This window comes from Triticum aestivum, chromosome 5D (assembly GCF_018294505.1).
Source record: "Triticum aestivum cultivar Chinese Spring chromosome 5D, IWGSC CS RefSeq v2.1, whole genome shotgun sequence".
Classification (NCBI taxonomy): domain Eukaryota; kingdom Viridiplantae; phylum Streptophyta; class Magnoliopsida; order Poales; family Poaceae; genus Triticum; species Triticum aestivum.
The window spans coordinates 435,023,258-435,048,483 of NC_057808.1; the positions used below are offsets into that span (position 1 = coordinate 435,023,258).

Sequence of the window (25,226 nt, forward strand, 5' to 3'; positions counted from 1 at the left end):
GCTCCAAGTACAAACAAAATTTGGTTCACCATCTGTTACGAAATATCTCCCTCGATCTTAATTTTTTTTGGGAGCAGACCTTAAATATATGTAATATTTAGTATTTATTCTCCATTGTTATATAAACGGATGTTACTAATTTCGTAATTCCTAGGAACCATTCACATCTTTCTTTCATGTTTTACAATCTTTTACAAAATGGACAAACTATTAGACACATAGAAACCGAGTGAAAATATAATGGGCAAAAGTAATATTCCTGGTCGAAATATTAAAAAAAAAGTCATACGTGAGTCCATGATTACCAACTTCTAATATAATAAAAATCAAAATAACCCTTTGCTCATGTAGTTCAGGCATGTCGCTTGAATCTAAGAAAGGGCCTAGGTGGGGCCACCGACCCGCCTACCATAGATAGGACTAGCTCTTGATTATCTCCATGGGTGAAGGAAATTTGTAGCACAACATGAAACAACACATGTGGCCGCAAAAAGGTCAATGCTGGACACGATGTTGTGGCGTAGCACCGTGGAAACCTATTTGCCAAGATTTCCAGAGCACGAAGATGGCTAAAAGATTTAGGACAAGAGCTATGAATGTGATGCAGATGCAATACCAATGACAAGCTCCTCACTCTTCTGGTGGAACTTTGATAGCCATGGTTAAGTTGATTAATTTCCATCGATCATTCAACTCTCTTCTTAATTAGTTGTGTGTATATTGTTTTTTGGAAACTCTGGTTCCATTGTGTATATGTGGATTGGCCTATATGGCATGAAACGTTTCCTTTGAATACGTTAAACATTTCACAAAAATGAATATTCTTTTAAGTCAGCCGAGTTGTTGTTGGAAATATGAGCAAATTACTATGAAATTTAATCCGAATAAACAGAAGATAAATCATGACTACAGCAGCAGAGATTAAACTAATCATACGAACTAGCATAGTATATGAACAGATCACATCTAGGGCACATACTAGAAACATGAATTCTACCACGATCTCGAACAGGAAGGATAGAATCACATACGGTGCAGCGGGAGCAGCACCGCCGGCGTTGACATTGTCGCCCATGTCGTCGAGGATGAGGTTGCCGAGGTCGGGGAAGAAGTCGTCGTTCGCGAAGTCGTCAGTGCCAGCAGTCGCGCGAGTGCGCTCCCCAAAAACCTGATCGCCCCACTCCCGTACAGGATCACGAGAGGCGGGGTTCCGGAGGCTTGCTGTCCCTTCTCGCGGTGCACGCCGGAAGGAGGGATGGAGAAGACTTGCTTGGCGGCGCAATGATCTGGAACGGTGGTGAGAAACCATACGAAGCGGCGGCGGCTAGGGTGTACGTCTGCCTGACTATATAGTGCGGGCCGGGTAGGTCGTGGGAGTAAACCCTACGTCCGAGTCGTCACGATCCAAAAGAATCGGAAACGGTTCAGTAATTAACGCATCCGTTAATTATTAATTAATGACTCATTAATTTTTCCCGAGCAGCAAAAATATAGACAACGTGCATAGCTCTGTCCTCGGCTCGGCTCAATCCCGCAACCCGCGGCGCGGCGTGACGAGGCGAGCGAGGAGGAGGAGCGCGCGTGTAGGTCTCCTCTTCTCATGCTCATACAAGTGGTAGAAGAGCTCACCTTATAAAGAGGTGCAACTCTCTCTCAACTTATGAGGTAGGACTAAACTTTAGCCTCACTCACTCCACTCACATGGGTGCATGAATGGGCCAAGAGAATTTCAGAATTTTAGTTTGGCTTTGAGCCAAAGGCCTACTAGCAAAATTCCAACAATCCCCCACAAAGTCTCATTGGCACATCTCATCATTTAGTTCCAAAACATTGTTTATATAGCGGTGCTTAGTGGAGACTGTGAAGTTGAACTTCCACTTAGAGATTTATGCTACACTAGATCACAACTTGAATAGTGAACTATGCCTTGAACTACAAGTTTTCTGCGAGACTAGTTTCACCCAAATTCTTGACCGATACTGGGCTGCCGCAAGGCTTCCCTGTGGGTGGAGCGTATACGTCGTACTCCAGGGCCTTTTCATGAATTTATTATAGAACACCCAATTCTCACAGACTGCGACGTTAACCGTCAAATTCATATAGGTGTGTTCCTCAGAAGATGTTCTGCAGGACAACATCTCTGCTTACCCGAATAAGCCACTTGGAAGACATTAAGATAAGTATCAACCTGCCATGCAGATCAGGAGAGTATTGCATCTTCTCGGAGTGGGATAGTTAATATAGAGATACTCTCCTCCCAGCGGACCAACAACTTGTCTCCCACTTCTACTTCACGGGATCTCCGATCACATAGAGTGGGTTACCACTATGGACAACTCATGCGGTGGGTCTCAAACCCATCTCCATCGATGCATTATCTATCACATTATGTGATAGACCCTTTGTGAAGGGATCTGCCAAGTTTTTCGACGTTTGGATATAATCCAACGTAATAACTCCGGAGTTCCTCAATTTTCTGACAGATTTTAGTCTCCTCTTCACATGTCTTGAGGACTTCATATTGTCCTTCGAACTGTTTATCTTGACGATCACAGTTTGATTATCACAGTTCATCAGGATAGGGGGTATTGGTTTTTCAACCATAGGTAAGTCCATCAAGATTTCACGAAGCCACTCTGCTTCAACAGTGGCAATGTCTAATGCTGTGAGTTCTGCTTCCATAGTTGACCTCGTTAAGATGGTCTGCTTGCAAGACTTCCAGGAAACAGCGCCACCACCAAGTGTAAAAACATAACCACTTGTGGCCTTTATCTCATCAGCATCAGATATCCAGTTTGAGTCACTATAACCCTCCAGTACCCTTGGATACCCGGTGTAGTGAATCCCATAGCTCGCGGTGCCTTTCAAATAGCGCATAACTCTCTCAAGCGCATGCCAATGATCATCTCCCGGTTTTGACACAAACCGACTCAGCTTGCTCACACCAAAAGAGATGTCAAGCCTCGTGGCACTCGCCAAATACATAAGCGAGCCAATAATCTGAGAATACCTCAGTTGATCTCTAGCAATCCGTCAATTCTTTCGAAGCAACACACTAGCATCATATGGAGTTGGAGAAGGTGTGCAGTCGCTATACCCAAAACGACACAAGACCTTTTCCACATAGTGAGACTGAAGCAGTGTGATCCCACCATTCTCATCTCTCAACAGCTTGATGTTTAAGATAACATCAGCTACTCCTAGCTCCTTCATCTCAAAACAGCGAGATAAGAAATCCGTAACCTCCTTGATAAAATCAAGTTTGGTTCCAAATATCAATATGTCATCGACATACAGACAAAGAATAACTCCTTCGCCCCCACCATAGCGATAGTACACACACTTGTCACCATCATTTACTACAAAGCCGGCAGCAGTTAACGTTCTTTCGAACTTCTCATGCCACTCCTTAGGAGCTTGTTTAAGGCCATATAAAGACTTTAATAACTTGCACACCTTTCCTTCCTGACCAGGTAGTACAAAACCATCTGGCTGATCCATGTAAATTTCCTCCTTCAACTCTCCATTGAGGAAAGCCGTCTTAACGTCCATTTGATGAACGAGAAGACCATGTGAGGTAGCCAGTGATAGTAGCACCCGTATTGTGGTCAGTCTAGCCACGGGTGAGTAAGTATCAAAGAAGTCTTCACCTTCTTTCTGGGTATAGCCCTTAGCCACAAGCCGTGCCTTGTACTTTTCAATTGTACCATCAGGTCTAAGCTTCTTCTTGAACACCCACTTACATCCTACAGGTTTGCACCCATAAGGACGGTAAGTGATCTCCCATGTTCCGTTAGCTAAGATGGAATCCATCTCGCTACGAACAACTTCCTTTCAATAGTCAGCATCAGGAGATGCATAGGCTTCTGAAATAGTCCTGGATGTGTCATCCACAAGGTACACAATGAAATCATCACCAAAGGACTTTGCAGTCCTCTGTCTCTTACTCCTCACAGGAGTTCCATTGTCACCCTCAACAGGATTCTCAACGTGTTCCATCGCAATGGTGGGTTCAGGAATTACAGCGAATTCCTCACTAGATGGAGTAGGTATCTCCTGATTTGATGAACTCGACATATCCTTCATAGGAAATATGTCCTCAAAGAAAGTTGCATCATTCGACTCCATAATCGTACCAACATGCATGTCGGATACCTCAGATTTTATTATCAAAAATCTATAGCCGATGCTATGAAAAGCATAGCCCAGAAGAACACAATCTACGGTTTTTGGTCCAAGCTTACACTTCTTGGGAATTGGTATATTGACTTTCGCCAAACAACCCCAAGTACGTAGGTAAGGGAGTTTCAATCTTTTCCTTTCCCATTCCTCGAACGGAGTCATGGTCTTATGCTTTGTGGGAACTCGGTTTAGGACATGACATGCAGTCATTAGCGCCTCCCCCCACCATTCCTTGGAGAGACCCGATGTGTCTAACATGGTGTTAACCATATCAGTTAGAGTTCGGTTCTTTCTTTCGGCTACCCCATTTGACTGAGGTGAGTAGGGAGGCGTCCTCTCATGGATTATACCATGTTCCGCACAAAACAGATCAAATTCATTGGAAAAATACTCTCCACCACGATCGGATCTAAGCCGTTTAATTTTTCGATCAAGTTGGTTCTCTGCCTCTGCTTTATAGTTTTTGAAGAAAGTTAAAGCCTCATCTTTTGATTTCAGAAGATACACATAACAATATCTAGTGGAGTCATCAATCAACGTCATGAAGTATCTCTTTCCACCTTTTGTCAACACGCCATTCATCTCACAAAGATCAGAATGTATAAGCTCTAGTGGCACCAAGTCTCTTGCCTCTGCAGTCTTATGGGACTTGCGAGGTTGCTTAGCTTGCACACATACTTGGCACTTAGAGCCTTTGACAGTAGAGATTTTCGGAATTAGATTCATATTAGCCAGCCGCGTCATGCAACTAAAGTTAATGTGACAAAGTCGTGAATGCCAAATATCAGACTCATTATTGTGGAAAACATTATTAATAACTTTAGTGCAAATATCTGACAAAGACAGGCGGAACAAGCCTCCGCTCTCATAGCCTTTTCCAACAAATTGTCCATACTTAGAAATTACAACTTTATTGGATTCGAAAACCAACTTAAAACCATCTCGACATAAACGGGAACCGCTAACGAGATTTTTATTGATGGACGGCACATGATGAACGTTCTTCAGACGCACAGTCTTCCCCGAAGTGAACTTCAGATCGACCGTACCAACACCTCGAACGATGGCATGTGACCCATTCCCCATCAGCACGGGTGAAGTCCCTGTTGCCTGGTAAGAAGAAAACATGGAGGCGTCAGCACAAACATGTACATTGGCACCGGTGTCAATTAACCAATCAGGGGATTAAAATACTGAAAGGATGGTAGGAAAAATACCGTACCCTGGTTCCTTCATATCAGTATCACTGATGACAACATTAGCGGACTTGCCGCTCTTCTCATGTTCGCGCTCCTCAAAGCGGTTAGGACACTTCGGAGCCCAGTGATTAGGATCACCGCAGACATGGTAAAGTCCCTTCCCCTTCTTATGAGAATTCTTCTTGAAGTTGGTAGAATGTGATGGCTTGTTCTTTGTATCAAACTTGCCTTTGCCCTGAGTTTTGTTCTTGTTGTCACTACTAGAAAAAGGCCTACTAATGGCGCACCTAATCTGGCCATTAATGGCGCATCAGTGGTGCGCCATTAGTAGCACGCCATTAGTATATTTTACTAATGGCGCACCACTGGTGCGCCATTAGTATCTGGTATACTAATGGCGCACCCCAGATGCGCCATTAGTATATACTACAGCGCGCCATTAGTATGCCTCCCAGGGGGCCATGTATACCAGGTGCTTTGGCATACTAATGGCGCACTGCAGATGGATGCGCCATTAGTAACTTCGGCATACTAATGGCGCACTGTTTAGTGATGCGCCATTAGTATCCTTTGGCATACTAATGGCGCACTGTGATGTGATGCACCATTAGTATGAATATTAGGGTTTTTTTTATTTTTTAATTTTCTGTTTTTTGCACAGGTTACAAAATGTATAAGTGGACAAAATATAGACAGCACACATCAACAACAGATTCATCGAATACAATAAAAGATTAGTCTCTGAATACAATTCATCATTTTAGTCTCCGAATACAATTCATCATATTAGTCTCCGAATTGAAAAGACCGAACAAAATGTATAAGTATGAATCATTATATTACAAGTCTCGAGACCGCGAGTTTGTCTTCACATTACAAGTCGATATCGATCATCTAAACTACCATCACATAGAAGAGAGCTGCGGTCATCACGATGAGCATCATCACGATGAAACTCGTCTTCATCCGGTTCCTCCAACGCTCCCTCCCCTCTCCCGCTAGATAGCGGGCGTATCTAGATTCGGCCTCGGCCCTAGTGGCGTACCCTTTGTAACTGTTACCGCTGAATCGGTGAACCTGTCTCCGACACTCCTCCCAGTCGTCATAGACTCCGGGAACCTTACCCTTGTACACAACATACCACGGCATCGCTATGCAGTAGCCAAACGAAACGTTAGTACCAATTCACAGACAATACATAAGCAATATATAAGTATGCAACAGAACGATCGGAAGAGAAAAGCAAGACATTAATAGCATCGATTACATCTAAGTTGAAGGACTCTCGAAACCAAAGAGACATACTACAAGTTCATTAAAGTTTAATTACAACATGAGCCAATCGATGTTTCAGAACTAGACACAACATCACTGCTTTCGACTGGACTCAAGGGACCGGAGCGTGGATGAAGCCGCCGTCTATCGTGGGAGTCATGAAACCACGGGCGTTGTCAGCCTGCATTTGTAGGATTGTGTCGATGTCATTGTTGGACGGTTGATTTCTGAGGTAGAACTGCCCCGAGGTACGAAGGACATCTTGATGGATGATTTCCGCAAACTCCGACTGGATGCGAAAGAATTCTTGTCTGATGTCCGCGTCCTGGATTGCCGACACGCTCGCGGCCCAATCTTTGAGTCTACTCGGTAGCAGTAGTTGATGATGGTCCCGTACGATCGCCCGCATGTGATGGATGGCGTAGTAGGCACCCTTCTGACCGCCAGGCGGCTGCTTGACGCAGCAGAACGTCGTGTTGTGGGAGAACACGTGCTTGCCGTACTTACGAATAGGCCTGGTGAAGGTGCCTCCAGATTTGACGTAGCCGGGGAGAACATCATCAAGAACCTTCTTGACATTTGTGTAGTCTACGTTCGACTGACGGTCCGGGTCGAAATACGTGGCCATGGAATATTTGGGGCTTAGGAGGATGAGCGTGCAATGTGTGTCACTGCAGAAAACACGGAATGTTAAAAGAAAAACGATCGAAATCTAAGAATTCATATGTTACGGGGCGGTTGAGGGGAGGACTTACTCGGGAAAGTAAGGCACGAGGAAGTTGTCCTTATCTTGGTTTGCCAGAATGACGCCTTCGAGGTAAGAACTCGCGACTTGCCGGTCCCCAGCGCTGCCCAAGATCTTGGCACGCATGTAGAAGGGGTCGACTATCACGATGTCCGGGGTCTTGTCGCGAATGATCCGCATCTCCATACTCAGCGAAAATAGCCGAACGAAGGTGTAGTGCAGCGGATGAAGGTTCAACATAGCGTGGATGTCATCAAACCGCAGGACGATCGTACCCCCGATGGAGTTATCCACAAAGCCCTTGCCCTCTGGCACCTTGGCCGCGAAAACCGGGTATGCCACATCCTTCTCTCGGAGACGCCGCTTCTCCAAAGAAAGCACACTGTCATGCAGACTCCGCATAGCACCGGTTGCAGCATCGAGCATATTTCTCGGTAGCATCGGCCTACCCGCCACATGCACCCTCCTCGAGATATCCGCACTTGAAGGTGGCCCGTCCTGAGCACGGATCGTACTCGGTGCCGGCTGGCCCGCACCCTTGTTAGTCTTTCTTTTGCGTGCCTTCTTCTTGATCTCCTGTAATGGGACCGAGTTCTGCTCACAGACCGCCTTCTTGAGTGTGTTGGGGCTGATCATATTTCGCACCTCGCCTATCTGAGGCTCGGTGAAGTCGGCAGCTGGAGGCGTCTCCTGAGAGCTGAACTGCAGACGACGCCTGTTGCAACTTGGCTTCTCCGCGGTACCAGCTAGATCGCACACGTCTTTTGTTGGGTTGGGTTCTTGAGAAGGAGGCCCCATGAAGTCGCCACCATCCCCATGATCGGCAAAGTACTGATCGACGTTGGCAAATGTATCGTCGTCGTCGTCGTTCTGATCCTGTGCCATATGCATGTTTGGATCCAGTGGCATAGGGATGTCCGGCACCGTTGCGGCGGTCTTGCCATGGGGCCGACTTGGCGCCGGCACGACTGGCGGTGTTGTCTTTGGGGTGGTGTCCCCCGCCCCCAAACGAATCTGGCTCTTCGGCCAAAGCAGGGGCCAGCTCAGGCAGGCGCTGAGGTTCATCACGTCATCATCGTCGGCCCCCATTGGTCGAATCGGAGGTAACACCTCGTCGCAGCCTGGCAGCACCCGAACCAGTTGAACCCTAAACAAGTTGGGTGGCATCTGGGTACCGTGGAACAAGGGGTTGCCCGGTTGAACGATTTTGCCCTTGGCGACATCGACCAACTCGTTGTTCACGAAGTGCAGGAGAGTGCACGGAACGTCGGCGGCGCCCTGCGAAAACATGTAGGGCGTTAGGGATGCCCAGTCAAAGGCAAGGAGATGAAGTCCTCGGCCGAGAGAGGCTTAATTAGTTACCGTGATGATGGCGTCGAGCTCGGCTAATGTCGAGGCACCGCCAACGGCGGGCGTGCAGTTGACGGAGGGGCCGCTTGCTGCAGAGGTGCCGGCCGGCGTACACCCGGGTGCATTAAGCTCCCGTGCCGGCGTCGGAGACACCAATGCCGGCTCCGCCGGAGACACCAATGGCCCCGCCATCGCGTTCTGCGAGTTGCTGGCCGTGAAGCTAGGAATCGGGGGCGGCCCCTGTTGGCCGCCCGCAATCCACGCACTAATCCCCTGGATCAAGGTAGGCACAATGGCGGTGATCGTCGCTCCGAGTTGTTGTTGCACTTGCTCTTGGACAATCTCCGGAATCCGCGCCACCTGTGCCCTGAGTTCTTGAACCTCGCGCGCCTGGCTTTCCGAGCTGGTCTTTTTCTCCTTTCGCCCAGCAGTGTCATAGTATGACGACCATTTTGTCGACAAGCCTTTGCCGGCCACACGACCAGCTGACGTCGGCTTACTGAGCTTATCCTTGTTCTTCATTACATTCAACGCCCTATTTAGAGTGGTGTCCCAAGGGTTGCTCTTAGTCGACCCCGCGCTACTGCTTTCAGTCGCCTGCGGAAGGAATGTGAACCATTTAGAAATTTGGCTTCATTAATTAGAATGCAACCATATGGAGCTAATTACGAGGGGGTGTATTCCTTACCAGAACAAGCTCAAGCGCCCTGGTCTTCGGATCCGTGGTAAGCTCCTTTGTTTTCGGGTCCTTCTTGTACCGGGCCCTGACAAAGTTCCTGGTCTGCTTGTCACCGTATTTATCGAAGAGGGGCGGTAGGCCTTGCTCGGCACGGTCCGCCTCCTCCTTGTCCCATATAGGCTCCGCCACTCTGTAACCGCCGGGACCGAGTGTGTGTTCCCCTAAGTTCAGCTCCCGCATTTCTTTCCCCCACTTACTTGATTCGGAGTTTGCGGTGCTCGAGCAATTGATCTTGAAGTCATTGTAGTCATCTTCGGTGATCGAAGGATTTTTCTCCTTGATCTTCTCATAACTCTCACCTTTCTCGACCATTCTCTTCACATTGCTTTTCCAAGTAGACAGGGCCTTGCTCATCTTCGTGAGGGCAGCATTGTTCACTTTATTCCCTTTGAGGCTTGTGTTTTCAAATTCAGCGGGGAACTTGTATCGTTCGTGCAGCTTCGTGAAGAGGAGGTTGCGCAAATTCCCTCGGTCAGGATGCCTCAGGTTCTCGGTGTTGATCGAGACGGTGCTCCGGAGAATGCACCCGAGCTGAAGCGAGTACCCCTTGACTATTCGTTCGGGCGCCGTTGGATTCCCGTCGGAGTCCACTTCAGTAACTTCCTCCTTGAGGGTGCGGAGCACGGTCGGGCGCCGGTCCTTCCGTTGCCTCTTCGGTTGGCTGCCATCTGTGCGTGCGCCCCCATCATCAGTGGTGGCATCCTCGGCGGCACCATCAGTGGTGGCATCAGTGGGGTCATCCTCGGCGGTACCATCAGTGGTCTCAGGATCGGTGGGGAAGGCGGCGTCCTCATACAAGTGAGGTTGTTCCTCCATCTCCTGGGACAGCATCCAGAATGGCTTGACGCTCGAACCCCCGGCCTCATCGTTGTTGGCCATGTTTCTCTCTAAATAGGAACAAAGTTTGGTCAAAAAGTTGGTTATTGTCAAGGAACAAGATCATGGTCTCATCATTTAGGGTTTGTCGACACCGAGGCATCCTAAAAGCTAAGCTTTTATCATTGAGGGTTTTTCGACGCCGAGGCACCCTAAAAGCCTAAGCTTTCATCATTTCGGTTTTTATCGACACCGAGGCACCCTAAAAGCCATGCATTAGTCACAAGTACGCCGGGGCACTTGATCCTACTTAATTAACTACTAAGATACCCCGGCCCATGCATTAGTCACAAGTACCCCATATGTCCTATTTTTAGCAAAGTCATGCTAAAATTCACGGAAAATTTCAGCATGACCTTTGCTGAAAATAGGACATATGGAGTACCCGAATTTGCCGGAACGGAAGTTAATCGACATTCCGGCAAACTCAAGGGCCTCTTGGGTGGACAAGGCAAAAAAGGCCTCCATCACAACATGGAAAATACACCAAGCAGTATCATCTCCAAGCAGTATCATCTCCAAGCAGTATCATATTTGTAATGACTGAAAATATTTACTTCAGGAAATATTTACTACTGTAGTTTCTGTTACAAACAAAAAAAAGACTGAAGTTTGTCCTAGCTATATTTCAGGATGATTTTTCAGTTGCTCATGCTTTTTACAAATTGTAGCTACTGTTTTTTATACCTAAACAAAATTGCCCTAGCTATATTTGCTACTGTTTTTATACCTAATTTTTTGCTACTGTTTTTTTAATTTGCTACTGCTTTTTTTTATTTGCTACTGTTTTTTTATACATACACCACCAAAGTCCAAAGAGTAACCACTTATTAGCTACCAGGAGTAAGTAAGTAACTAAATACACTTGTATAACAAAATAAATCAGAAACTTAGTTTTCAGTGTAATGAAACTAGTTTTCAGTTTTAATTTTCTATTTTTTGCACAGGTCACTAGCTTCAGATTTTTTCCTCAGTTATAAGTTGATGCTTTTCTTCATATTTGCCATATGAAAAAATTAGGATGCTATCATCCTATATTTTGCCATGCTAAAAGATTGTGCCATGTAGAAAATTGCCATGCTACACAAACATCAATGAACTGTAAATTTCATCAGAGTTGGATTACCCATAAAAGAAGCTCACAGCACTATTCATTTTAGATTTTTTTTATGATCATCTAAATCGTAGTACTCAGTAAACACTGTTGCACAAAGAAGTCCACGGTGGCCTTACAAAATTTATAAGTAGCAATGCACTTTCACTGTTCACTAGCACACAAACAAAACATAGGACATGTGACTACATTTAGATTTCTGACACTCCCAGCAAGGCAGAAATGCAAAGTTCCCAATATGGTTTCTCTAGCGAGGGAAGAAAACTCACCAAGCTGTTTCAGATCCCGCAACCTGGATGAAATGATGCAATGAAATGAACACATAATTAGGCCAACTAGAAAGTTAAAATAGGCAAATGTGCAGCGGCGATTTGGGAAAACTCAAGTCACCTCTGAAATTCCTCTGTATCCACAAATTCACGGGCCAACTGCACATCAGAGGAAGTAATTGTTAGTGAAGAAAAGTGAATAGCTTAAGGAACGGAAATTACCAGAGAAAGTGACTCTTATTACAGATGATGAATAGTTGGGAGTAGAAATTATCTACAGCTTCTATTTCTCAGTAGACATACAGAAAGTTAGTAATAAAAGTTGAACTATTTTTCCATATATATGAAATAGTGAATTAGTGTGATCATTATATACTGACTGATGACTGACCACGCATCCAAGTTACATAAAGCAATTATTATTCATAACAAGAAACAGCAGCTGTGGTGTTCTACTTGCAACGCATGCAGAGCACTGAAGCTTAAAATGGAAAACCACTTGGCCAACAGCAAGAGGACAAGGGAAGTTATGCATGATCATTAAATACTGTAGGACACAGAGAACTCCCAACAGAATCCTCAGTGGTTGAACACATTTAAGTTTTTAAAAAAGGAATGTACATATGTGCAGTATGAGATCCTGTTAACTGGTTGCAAGACTGAAGATATTCATGGCCATAAACAGAATTGACACATCACCATCTTCTTCTTCTTCCAAAATGGCATCCAACCCACTTCTCATCAACAAGAACAGAGCCTATGACTCTCACCCATGTACTGGTTAGTCAGGTCTATATTCCAAGTTCTAACTGCTATTCTAGACTTACCGTTGCCTTGCATTACAAGTACAAGATTGAGTTCTTGATCTTATGTGCAATCTAGGTGATCAACTGCATGCACCTGCACTATTATGTTCATTCTAAAAAAACAGTATGATCAGCTACTAGTTCGGCAAAGTATTTGCAAAGTCAAACACCAGTCCAGCAAAAATATGTGAACATATGCATCTATAAATAGCAGCTACAAATTGTGTCAGGAACTTATATATGCAAAGTACATCTTAAGTTCTTAGCATCAACAGTGCGCTGCAAAGCACATCCTCATGATACAGTGGAGCTTATATTGTTTTATTACCTTAGATTGCTTGCATTTGAACACCCTCTGACATGGAACAATATTATGCTTCTGTTTCTGAAGGTTGAAAAGATGATTCTAAAGCTGAGGCAGGAGAGCAGGCTGAAAATGGGTTTTAGCATTTAACTTACAAGTAGAAGTAGAACAAACAAATAGAGGGGCACAACGGTCAGTTCAAGGCCAATGTGGTGGAGGGAGAGGAAGGAGGAGGCCGGAGGGGGAGGGAGAGGTGGGGCAGTACCTGAGGAGGCGGAGGAGGCTGGTGGGGACAAGGAGGAGGTCGGAGCGGCGCGGCGGTGGCGCAGACGAGGAGGAGGGCGAGGACGAGGACGACGGGGCGGCGTCGAGGCGTCGGGGCGTCGGGGCGGAGACGAGGACGACGGGGCGGAGAGGGGAAGGGGCAGCGGCGTGGGGCGTCGGGGCGGAGACGAGGACGACGGGGCGGCGTCGAGGCGGCGGGGCAGCGGCGTCGGGAGAGGAGAGGGGAAGGGGATCGAGGGCGAGGGCGAGGGAGAGAGAGGGGATAGGTTTGGGCCGGGGATAGGCGAGGGCGAGGGCACAATAGTAATGGCGCACCACCCCTCGGTGCGCCATAAGTACATCCACACTAATGGCGCACCTCACCCTGGTGCGCCATTAGTATCTTTTTTTTTCTGCTCGAGCCAACAGGTTATCTTCCACCTTACCTGATCCACACCAAGTCCCCTCTACTAGCTCGACTGGTCAGCAGCCAGTTCTCACACCAGGAGGTCTTGGGTTCGATTCCCAGGCTCCACAATTTTTTTATAATACAGTAATAATTTTTTATAAGATAGTAATAATTTTTTTATAAGACAGTAATAATTTTTTTACAAGACAACAATAATTTTTTTAAAAATATCATCAAACAGTAATGCCGGTGGAGCGGGGGAGGGTGCGCGGGGTGCGGGGGGCCGGTGGACCGGGGGGTGCTCGGCGGCGAGGGGGACTGGATCTGGCGAGGTGGGATAGCTAGCGATCGAGATGGAGGGGGATCGAGATCGAGTGTCCATGAAATTTAAAAATATTCATGATAGTTCAAAAAGTGCCCATGAAATACAATCGAGAAATGAAGGCTACGATTTAAATACAATCGATCTTAGCTAGCTATCTGTTCACAATCTTCTTGCCCTTCTTTTTCGCAAATGGAGTTCTTCTGTGGAACGGACGTCTTTTAGGTAGGGTGGTCCTGCTTCTTCTTGTGGTGTATGCTGCTACTTCATCATCGTCGTCATGTTCGATTCTCGGGTCGCCGTACTTGTCGAAGTCTTGCTCATTGGCTACTCCATCCATTCCGATGATCTTCCTTTTGCCTCTCCTCACGACAACACGACTGGGCTTTGACGGGTCGGTAATGAAGAAGCATTGGTCCACTTGGGAAGCCAGTACCCATGGCTCATTTTTCGCGGTGACGTTTGCGCCTGCGGTCTTGGATTTGGCTTCGGGTATAACCATGGTGGTGAAATACCGGTCTTCTTTTAGGACGCTCTTGGCCCATCTGACACGGAACATCGGGACCTTCTCTCCAGCGTAGCTCAGCTCCCAGATCTCCTCGATCCTTCCGTAGTATCTGTCCTTGTCGTTACCGGTGTAGGATTCCATTGTTACCCCGGAGTTCTGATAACCATCGCTCTTCATGTCCTTGGCCTCGGTGTAGAATGTGTAGCCGTTGATATCGTACGCCTCATAGGTCATCAGGTTGTGCTCGGCGCCCTGTGACAAGGCGAATATGAGTTGTTCTTCCGCGGAAGAATCCTCATGTAAAGGGTACGACAGAAGCTTCTGCTTGAACCAACGCATGAAACATGAGTTGTGCTCTTTGAGTATATCTCCGTCCGTCCTCTGTTGGCCTCGGTCATTGTACGTCTTCTTAATAAAGGTTTTGTGCTCTACCACCCAAGGATCGACCACGTCTATGTGCTGTAGCGCGACTAGGTTTGCTCTTTCAAAGTCGGCGAGTCGACCCTCGAAGTCGACATGCATTTCGCGGCGACCCTCATGGTGACCCCATCCAGCGAGCCTGCCGAGGTGCCTGTTGACGGGCAGACCAACGGGGTTCTCGATGCCTAGATAATTCGTGCAGTAGGAGATGCACTCTTCGGTCAGAAAGCCCCTGGCTATGCTTCCCTCTGGACGTGACATGTTGCAAACGTATCCTTTGATGACACCATTCATCCTTTCGAACGGCATCATGCTGTGCAGGAACGTCGGCCCGAGTTGGATGATATCGTCCACGATATGGACCAGCAGATGCACCATAACGGCGAAGAATGCGGGCGGGAAGTACATCTCAAGCTCGCATAGTATCACCACGATCTCTTCCTGTAGCCTTCTGAGTTGCCTCACGCCAACAGACTTCCGAGAGATGACGTCGAAAAAGTTGCATAGGCCAAATAGCGTTTCACGGACGTGCGCGTCCATGATCCCACGGATTGCAACTGGAAGTATCTGCGTCATCAGCACGTGACAGTCGTGAGACTTCATCCCGCTGAACTTCAGCTTCGCTAGGTCTAGGTATCTGCTTATCTTCCCCGCGTAACCGTAAGGAAGTTTTACTCCTACGAGGCAGGTGAAAAACTGCTCGATCTCCTCCTGACTTAGAGTGAAGCACGCGGGAGGGTAGTCATTTCCGGTCTTCTTGGCCTTTTTGCCTTTGCGACGACTTTCCGTGTCCTGCTTCGCATCATCATCATCATCATCATATATAGCGTGAAGCTCCTGCCTGATGCCCATTGATTTCAAGTCTGCCCTTGCTTTCGGCCCATCTTTGGTCCTCTCTGGCATGTTGAGCAGGGTACCAAGCAGACTCTCGCACACGTTCTTCGTGATATGCATGACATCAAGGCTGTGAGGCACACGGTGGATCTTCCAGTACGGCAAGTCCCAGAAAACAGACCTCGTTTTCCATACCTTCAGCAGCGGCTCTGGCGCCTTTCGCTTCTTTCCCGGCTCTGGCGCCTTTTGCTTCTTTCCCGGCAGTGGGCAGTCTTTCCAATTTTTCAACAGCTCGTCTATTTCCTCGCCGCTCCTCGTACGCGGGCGTCCTCGGGGTTCGGTTTCACCATCGAATAGATCCTTGCGTTTTCTCCACGGGTCATCGTCGCGAAGCCACCTTCGATGTCCCATGAACACAGTTTTCGAAGACCCGGGATCTCTATCTAGCTGGCGATACGTTGTGTCATCCATGCACCTGACGCATCCAGAAAATCCGTGGACCACCTGCCCTGCGAGATATCCGTAACCGAGATAGTCGTGCACCGTCGTGAGCAGCGCGGCTCTCATAGGGAAATATTCTTTCTCTGCGGCGTCCCACGTATTGGCTGGCGTTTTCCACAGCGTGTCTAGCTCCTCTTTCAGCAGCCCCAGATATAGATTGATGTCGTTCCCTGGTTGTTTCGGTCCTTCGATTAGCATACTCATGTGAATGTACTTCCTCTTCATGCACAACCAGGGGGAAGGTTGTACATCCACACAAACACAGGCCAGGTGCTATGTGTGCTTCTCTGGCTGCCAAACGGATTGACTCCATCGGTGCTCGCGCCCAGCACAATGTTCCTTGGATCGTTCCCAAATTCTAGGTCTTCGAAGTTCAACGCTTGCCACTGGCTCACATCCTTAGGGTGACTCAGCATCTTGTCTTTTTTATCTATCTCCGGATCATTTGCGTCATCTTCTCGCTTCTTCTCCTCCCTATCCGCGTGCCAACGCAGGAGCTTTGCTACCTTAGGGTCCGCGAAATACCGCTGCAGACGAGGAGTGATCGGAAAGTACCACACCACTTTTCGAGGAGCCTTCTTCCTCTTCTTGTATCGAGTGACGCCGCACACCGGACATATGGTAGACTCCGCGTGCTCGTCCCGATAAATGATGCAATTGTTCATGCACACATGGTATTTCACGTGCGGTAAATCCAGAGGACACACGATTTTCTTCGCCTCCTCCAAACTAGTCGGGCACTTGTTCCCCTTGGGAAGACGTTCGTGCCAGAATGACATGTTCTCGTCGAAGCATGCGTCGGTCATTTTGTGTTTTACCTTCATCTCCAGAGCCATGAGCGTTACTTTCAGGCGGGTATCCTCGGGCCTGCATCCTTCATACAATGGAGTAACCGCGTCTAACTCAAGTTGATCCATCTTGGCTTTCTCTCGGGCGGCAGCTCTTGCGTTATCCATCTGCTTGAGAAGCAGCTCTTGAATATGAGGGTCCTGCACCCAGCCCATCGATGGTCCAGCGTCGTCTGCTCCGCCGGCATCATCATCTTCATGATCATGCCCGTCGTCTGCTCCGGCATCTTCCTCATCATCATGTCCTGCATCTTCTACATGATGACTGTGTACAGCATCACCGTCGTGATCATCTCCTGGGGATTCTTCGTCTTCTCGCCCGCCCGAGCCGCGGTGGTTGTCTTGCTGCCCTTCCTCATTTCTTGCCCGGCCCCCATGGATGACTTCGTAGTCATCTTCATCACCTTGCCACCGATAGCCATCCATGAAACCACGCAAGAGCAGGTGGTCCCGCACCTGCCAGGATTCCGGGTCCGCAATAAGGCTCTTCAGCTTGCATCTTCGACACGGACATCTTATCTCCGTCTCGTTCTTTTGAAGCATCTCGGCCTTCGCGGACCTCAAAAACCTATTCACGATGCCTTCGGTCATCATGCGGACCATGGTCGCCTGCGGGGTAGAGCAAAACGATATTTTAGAACCAAGAAAAAATTTGGCATGACTTTCCCTAAAAATAGGACCAAAAAGAATGCTTAATGCCAAAATTCTCGCCGAAACGAAAATGAATCAACATTCCGGCAAAATATTGGCAACTATCGCATTTCAAATACCGGTACACCTCCAAACACAAACACATATGCAACACCACAAACATATGTAACACCACGAACATACATAGATCTAGCTAGGCCATAAAAAGTGCATGTGCACATTGTTGTAGGGAGAACAACATAAATATAGCTTCCCCCCTTACTTACCTATCAAAACAAGGTAATTTAACCACTTAAATTGAATGAATCTATGGTGGCAATGAGGTGAAAAAGAGGAGGCACCCGAGACAAGGAGGAGGTGGAGAGAATGAAGTGGGGAGAAAGTGAGTGTGGGTAGGAGAGGCTGTCCAAAATATCTTGTTGCTGCCCACTTACTAATGGCGCACCAACTCTAGATGCGCCATTAGTAATCCAGGTTACTAATGGCGCACCTCTTGGTGGTGCGCCATTAGTATGTTTGGACAGGCGCACTAGTTAAAAAAAACTTTTTATACTAATGGCGCACCCTGGGCCTGGTGCGCCATTACTAGTTACAACTAGTAATGGCGCACCGTGTGCAGGATGCGCCATTAGTATGTTTGGACAGGCGCACTAGTTAAAAAAAATTTGATACTAATGGCGCACCCTGGTCCACGTGCGCCATTAGTAGTTTCAACTACTAATGGCGCACTGTCTCTGGATGCGCCATTAGTATGTTTGGACAGGCGCACTAGTTTAAAAAAAATTGATACTAATGGCGCACCCTGGGCCTGGTGCGCCATTAGTAGTTTCAACTACTAATGGCGCACGGTGTCTGGATGCGCCATTAGTATGTTTGGACAGGCGCACTAGTTAAAAAAAAAATTTATACTAATGGCGCACCCTGGGCCAGGTGCGCCATTAGTAGTTTCATCTCTAATGGCGTATCAGAAGGTGGTGCGCCATTAGTATATACTAATGGCGCACGGCTTGTCTGGTGCGCCATTAGTGTCAATCTCATCTATAGCCCTTTTTCTAGTAGTGTGTTTTTGAACTTGTTGGGCTGGAAGTTCTTCTTCTGTACCATGTGAGCACTAGAACCTCCCTCAGCAACTCGAGCACGTGTGTCCTTTGCTCTCGCCTTCTCTTCAACATCAAGAGTACCAATGAGATCCGCAACGGAAAACTCCTGTCTCTTGTGTTTTAAGAAAGTAGCAAAATTGTTCCACGAAGGTGGAAGCTTGGCAATGATGCCTCCGGCAATAAATTTGTCCGGCAACACACACTTGAAGTACTCAAGTTATTTTGCGAGCGACTATATCTCATGAGCCTGCTGTACAGCAGGGCGCTCATCAGTCATCTTGTAGTCATAGAATTGCTCCATGACGTACAACTCGCTGCCGGCGTTCGAGGCACCAAACTTGGCCTCGAGCGCAGCCCACATGTCCTTGCCGTTGTCAAACGACATATACGAATCCACAATGGAGTCATCAAGAACACTCAGAAGAGCGCCTTTAAAGAGTGTATCGATCTTCTCAAAAGCTTCCAGCTGTGCTGGATTAAGATCGCCCTCAGGCTTGCCCTTGGTGGCGTCATAGCAGCCCATGGTCTGAAACCAGTAGACTGCTCTCGTGCGCCACCTCTTATATTGCGCCCCCTTAAATGCAGGCGGCTTCAGATGCGCAGCAAAACCACTCGGAGTAAATAGCCTATAATCAGGTTTTTGGATTGTTGGAAATATGAGCAAATTACTACGAGATTTAATCCGAATAAACAGAAGATAAATCATGACTACAGCAGCAGAGATTAAACTAACCATGCGAACCAGCATAGTAGATGAACATATCACATCTAGGGCACATACTAGAAACATGAATTCTACCACGATCTAGGGCACATAGTAAACCCCACGTCCGAGTCGTCACGATCCAAAAGAATCGAAAACGGTTCAGTAATTAACGCGTCCGTTAATTATTAATTAATGACTCATTAATTTTTCCCGAGCAGCAAAAATATAGACAACGTGCATAGCTCTGTTCTCGGCTCAGCTCAATCCCGCAACCCGCGGTGTGTCGTGTCGTGTCGTGTCGTGACGAGGCATGGCGAGCGAGGAGGAGGAACGCGCGTGTAGGTCTCCTCTTCTCATGCTCATACAAGTGGTAGAAGAGCTCACCTTATAAAGAGGTGCAACTCAGAGAGCGGTGATGGTGCTCACGGGCTCGCCTGCTCACGGTAGGTGGGCCAATCGAACACGGCCGAGTGGAATGAGGCATTCAATGCCACTCGTGGGCCAATACACGCGTATGTACGGCGAAACAGTATTATACAGTAACCTCGCCGGCACATATAACGATTCCGTCGCGCCACGGTGCTACCTGTTCTGTTCGAACATGACGCGCGTGACGGTACACACGCCTGCGGTAAACGGTGGTCTGGTTGACTGATATGCACGCGTGGCGCGGCGCATCCTTGTCCGCATCCTCCTCCACCAACCGCACCGCCCGGGCGCCACCATATTCGGTAAAAAAAAACACTTATCGCTTGGATCGCGCCTCGCTCCCCGCCCCCGCTCCCCCCTCCTTACCCTCGAGCAAACTGGAAAACAGAGCAATGGCGACGGAGGATGCCGCAGCCGGCGGCTTGGAGTTTTTGTCAGATCCCATCGACGGGTACCTACGTCATTTTGCGATTTACAACTCCTCTTACTGTTCGCTTTCGCTCCGAGGGGTAGATTCATCTGGGATCTGACTGGGCGGCTGACTGTGCGGCTGTCGCCTCTCCTCGATCTCGGCAGCAGTGAGGCTGTGCTTGACGCTGCAACCACCCAAACACTCGTGGGCGCAGCCGCACAGTCGAGCGTTGCTGATATAGGCGATGCGACGACGACGTACAACTAGATGCGAACGGCAGCTGCGATGGAGTCAGCTTATTGTCAGTTAACAGCTGCTGGAGAAGTTTCAGTTTCGTCAGTCTTTAGTGTTCGTTTTCCTTTCGTCAGTTTCGACAGTAGTTTGCTTTCTTCAGAGATAAGCCGAGCTGCGTCTCGGTCGTAGTCTGTTAGATTCTTCCGCGGCTCTGACCCGATCGTGGGATGGCACGAAGTAGACGGTCATGGCCGCAGCGCGAGCAATGCGCGGGGAGCGCTGGGATGGCGGTGCTCACGACCCGGGCATGGCTTGTTTTTCGTTTTCAGTTAGCGTTGTAATCTCTGAATAAAAGGAACAGAAAAGCTGCAAAGTTCGGCGCGGCACAAAACTATCATCGTCTTCCTCTCTCTCGTGTGAGCTCTCTCGTTAGGTCTCACACTTATCAGCACCAACCTCCGAGCAGACGGCCGGCAAAGACGAAACCCAAGCCCCTGGCTGGACAAAAAGGTATCGATCTTCTGATTTATTAATGAAAGCAACAGTCCCTTCATTTTCCAAAAGAACTGCACAGATCTCATGCCTCTGACACAAAAACTGAATTACTCTTGATGCTCCATGACTTATTACGTCAAAAAAGATTTTGATATGCGTACTGATCCTCCATCTCTTGATCTCCCAGAGTACGTATTGGACGAGCACCTCTTGAGCGTCCTTCATGCGCTGGCAGAATAAGCGCTCTTGAAAAAACACTGGGATGCTACGCAGAGAAGAAGAGGGAAACGGTTGTAATCCCTGCTGTCGGAGACAGCTTTGATTCTCTTGAAGAAGCATACGACTACTAAAATCTGTATTCTTGGGAAATTGGTTTCGGAGTACGATACAGAAAAAGCAGATTAAATGTGGAGAGAACAAAATGTATGCAAGAAATAGTTTGCGGCTGCTCGGTTAGTAATTCTTCTCAGTTCCAGCCTGAACATACTATTTCACTGTTCTCTATATACACAAAAAAGGCTCACATGCTGTTGGTTGCACCAAAAAAAATGCAGGGTATACCGAAAAGAAGTAATACAAGGTCTTGCCGGTGCGGATGTCCAGCAATGATAAGGTTACTACGCTCAAAGGACAACGGATGGTATATAAGCGAGCACAGGGCATTCCACAATCACTCTCTCACAGATAAGTGTGGACAGAAAATATATTGGCCCTCGCATAGACATATCAACATTTATATACGAGATGTTATCAAGCAGCTGCGTGCAAATAATATTAGCATTGGCAAAGTCTACAACATAATTGGCAGTTTCTTTGGCTCCATGAGCAGTATGCCTTTCAGCAAGAGAGCGTTGAGGGGGCTTTGTGGACAGATTAGCCGAGATCAGGCAGATGATGACGTCAGAAAGACAATGGAAGTTTTTGCTGAATTGGGATCCAAAGATTCAGGGTTGTACTACAGAGTACAGCCAGACACGGACAGCCGCATACGAAATCTGTTATGGTCAACAGGAGCAAGCAGAGCACAGTACCACTACTTTGGAGATGCAATAACTTTTGATACAACATACCGTACAAACATGTATCATATGCCATTCGGTTTGTTTGTCGGAGTAAACAATCATTTCCAAAGTGTCATATTTGGAGGAGTTTTACTTAGAGATGAGACAATGGAAACATTTGAATGGGTGTTCACTGAGTTTATCCGTATGATGGGCGGCAAGCATCCACAAACCATACTGACAGGTGTGTCTCCTTACAAAAAAAATGATTTTTCTCACTTAGTTCCTATATTAGATTCTCACATCAAAGCAATCCCATATAACTCAAAAAAAAATATGATTTCACATTCAACAATGATAATCCTAACAAAAATGACTTGTTTTTGTTATGTGTATATAGACCAGTGCAGGGCTGTGGAATTAGCAATAGAAAAGGTGATGTCCAACACAACACATCGGTGGTGTAAGTGGCATATCTTAAAAAAAAAGCAAAAGAATCTCTTGGAGCACATTACGCGAAGAGGAGCAAGGTCCGAATGGAGTTCCACAAGATAATACACCACATGTTGACAGTTGATGAGTTCGAGACAACATGGAAGCAGCTGATAGAAACACACGGTTTGCAGAAGCACCCTTACTTGACTCAGATCTATGAGACAAGAGAAAAATGGGCAAAGCCATATTTCAATGGGAAATTCTGTGCAAAAATGACCAGCACACAACGCAACGAGAGTGCAAACCATATGCTCAAAACTTATGTTCCAGCAAGCTGCCCCATGCACCTATTTGTGCGGCAATATATGAGGCTTCTTTTCGATAGAGAAGCAGCTGAGAACTACGAGGAAAGACGCACTATGATAGTAAGTTGGCATTTTAAATTTTCATTTCACTTACGAAGCAAAAAATAAACTCTGTGATCATCACATGACCATTCATGAACAACATTTCTTCTGTTCTACTTCATTCCCAGAATGCACCAGTTATGAGGATGAACACGCCACTCGAGCAGCACGTAGCAATGTGTACACACGAGCTATGTTTGAGAAATTTGGTGAAGTACTATATGAAGCAGGGCAATACAAAATAGAAGAGGTGAGCATATGGAAATCATATCTAGCGCGACGACACCATCCAGAGAAGCATGAAAAATGGTGCAGAGTACTCTACAAGGTTGAAGTTATTGAGGACGGCGCATCGATAGTATCGATAGTGTGCGAGTGTGGTAATTTTGAACACACGGGCTTGCTTTGCTGCCACGCATTAAATGTAAGGTATTTCATCCATCAAAGTAGTGTATCCTTGGTTTCTTCCTTCTTGGGTCTCACTCATTCTGTATGCAACAAAGTACACAAGAAGTTGTTGGCTTTCGACCATCCTAAAAAATGTTGCTGCGCAGGTCCTCGATGTCCTAGGAATGGATCAGATACCAGCAAAGCAAATTCTGAAGCGCTGGACAAAGGATGCAAGGGATGTGTTGCCAGATCATCTGGTGCACCTTCAGAAGGATAAGATTAATGTCAACTCTATAACATTCAGGCACTCAAATTTATACACTCATGCCCTCGAAGTTGTCCGTCTTGGTGATGCCAACACATGGACTTATGAATGTGCAATGGAAATACTGAAGAAAGCAATGGATACACTGACGCCCATGGCCAGTGTCCGCGACGGGATGGGGCTTGAAGACAGAATTCATTCAGATAAGGGGAAAGACAAAGAGCTGATTCCAATGCATGCAGCAAAAAGTCATGAAGACAGCGATGCTGAGGGTAGTGCGGTTGGAAATTTCATCGGCTTAAAGCCTCCAGAACGAAAACTTAAACCAGGTAGACCTACTACCAGCAGGGACAAGCCTCCATATGATGATCCAGGCGCAAAGAGCAAAAAATTCAAGGACGCAACGAACGGAAAAGCTCCAGATGGTTCTGGTACAAGCAAACGTACTCATCTCTGCAGTATATGCCGTGGAGCTGGGCACAAGAGTACTGCATGTCCGCAGAGAGGTGATCTCCCTCGCAAAGAAAGGAAAGAGGCCAAATGTTCAAACTGCGGTGTTGGTGGACACAAGAAGAACACCTGCAACAAACCTAAAGTGGTGCTGCATGTTGTTGAAAATGCAACCTTGGAGCAGATTTCCATCTAGAAAAATCTGAATTCTGTTGTAGTCGGCTCCGTAGGCATAATAGTTCTGTTGCCTCTTGTAATGTTGAGTGCTCATCCATTAATCAGTAGAACTATTTCAAATAATCCTGGTGGCAGTTTTCACGATCAGCTGCTGTCATGACTGTCTGTATCTCTCTTTCCCGCACATAACGTGACCACTTTCATGTCTTAAAAAATTTCCATCAGCTCTGTCAAATTGCGGGTGTTCATTTGTATTTCAGTCGAAAATGACAGCAAGAAAAAAGAATTTCCATTCAGTGCCCAATGTGTTTCCACCTTTCATAATGCTTGCTTGATCGCTGGTCTGCACCTAGACCGACAAACTATGCATGTAAGAATACTCCGTCCATGTGGCCAGGGCATGAACATGTGTCCAAACATGCCCAGCTCCTCCTCGGTGTTACCAAGCGGGAAGCTCGCCCAGTTCAATTTTCGAATTTGCTGGGCGGGATCTTGTCTATCGCGTACTTAACTACCAGGCTGTACGCCCCGCATGCCTCACACCTTCTGTTCTCTCCCCATTTTCATTTACAGTCTCACTCCGCCTGAACCCCTTCTGAAGATGTCCGCCCCTGCTTCCACCGGCAACTCTGCAGTACGTGGCTCCTCCGGGTCCAGCTCCGTCGTCTTCACCAACTATGCTGCTCAGGTCCAGCGTGCCCAAGATGTAACCGCCTCCATCGTGGCTATGGTTGCGTCCCTCCCTCCTCGGGAGATGATTCTGCAGCGAGGTGATTCATCAGTCCAGGAGATGTTTTTGCAGCGAGGTGTTAGGTGGGCCGACGCCTGACCATATTGAAACGGATGCCACCGTTTTCTCTTGCTGTTGCGCCTACGGCCCACGTTAAAACAGTACCCCGACGCCCGTCCGTTTGTCCTGGAAGTCCGTCCATCCTATCCTAACGATTGTCATGTCCACGTCCCACGCGTACACAATAACTATCCCGCCTATACTCCTTGACTACGACGACTAGTCCAGATCTCATCGCAAAACAACGCTCGCAGATACCGTGAGCAAGCGTGGACGAGCACGCCACTGAATTTTCGGTGCAACTTTCTCTCAACTTATA

General features: G+C 47.3%; 1 protein-coding gene across 3 annotated transcripts; it reads left to right on the forward strand.

Moving 5' to 3' along the window:
* The first annotated feature begins 20,141 nt into the window (after positions 1-20,141).
* LOC123122446 (uncharacterized) lies at positions 20,142-24,367 on the forward strand. Of its 3 annotated transcripts, XR_006460219.1 has the most exons (6): positions 20,142-21,007; positions 21,180-21,444; positions 21,547-22,237; positions 22,394-22,853; positions 22,964-23,264; positions 23,390-24,365. XR_006460219.1 is itself a non-coding variant. In XM_044542648.1 (3 exons), the coding sequence occupies exon 3, from the start codon at positions 23,408-23,410 to the stop codon at positions 24,134-24,136; it is 729 nt and encodes a 242-aa protein (XP_044398583.1). In that variant the 5' UTR covers positions 22,576-22,853; positions 22,964-23,264; positions 23,390-23,407; the 3' UTR covers positions 24,137-24,367. The 3 variants fall into 3 exon arrangements, 2 of the variants coding, with proteins under 2 accessions (XP_044398583.1, XP_044398582.1); XM_044542648.1 differs by lacking the exons at positions 20,142-21,007; positions 21,180-21,444; positions 21,547-22,237 and having other exon boundaries at positions 22,576-22,853; positions 23,390-24,367; XM_044542647.1 differs by lacking the exons at positions 20,142-21,007; positions 21,180-21,444; positions 21,547-22,237 and having other exon boundaries at positions 22,576-22,853; positions 22,964-23,259.
* Positions 24,368-25,226: the final 859 nt, after the last annotated feature.

Excerpts from the sequence above, each read along its gene's own strand:
- LOC123122446 (XM_044542647.1), top strand. The coding sequence starts at position 23,029 with ATGTTTGAGAAATTTGGTGAAGTACTATATGAAGCAGGGCAATACAAA. Across the intron at positions 23,260-23,389 it reads TTTGCTGCCACGCATTAAAT|GTCCTCGATGTCCTAGGAAT; the intron begins GTAAGGTATTTC and ends GTTGCTGCGCAG.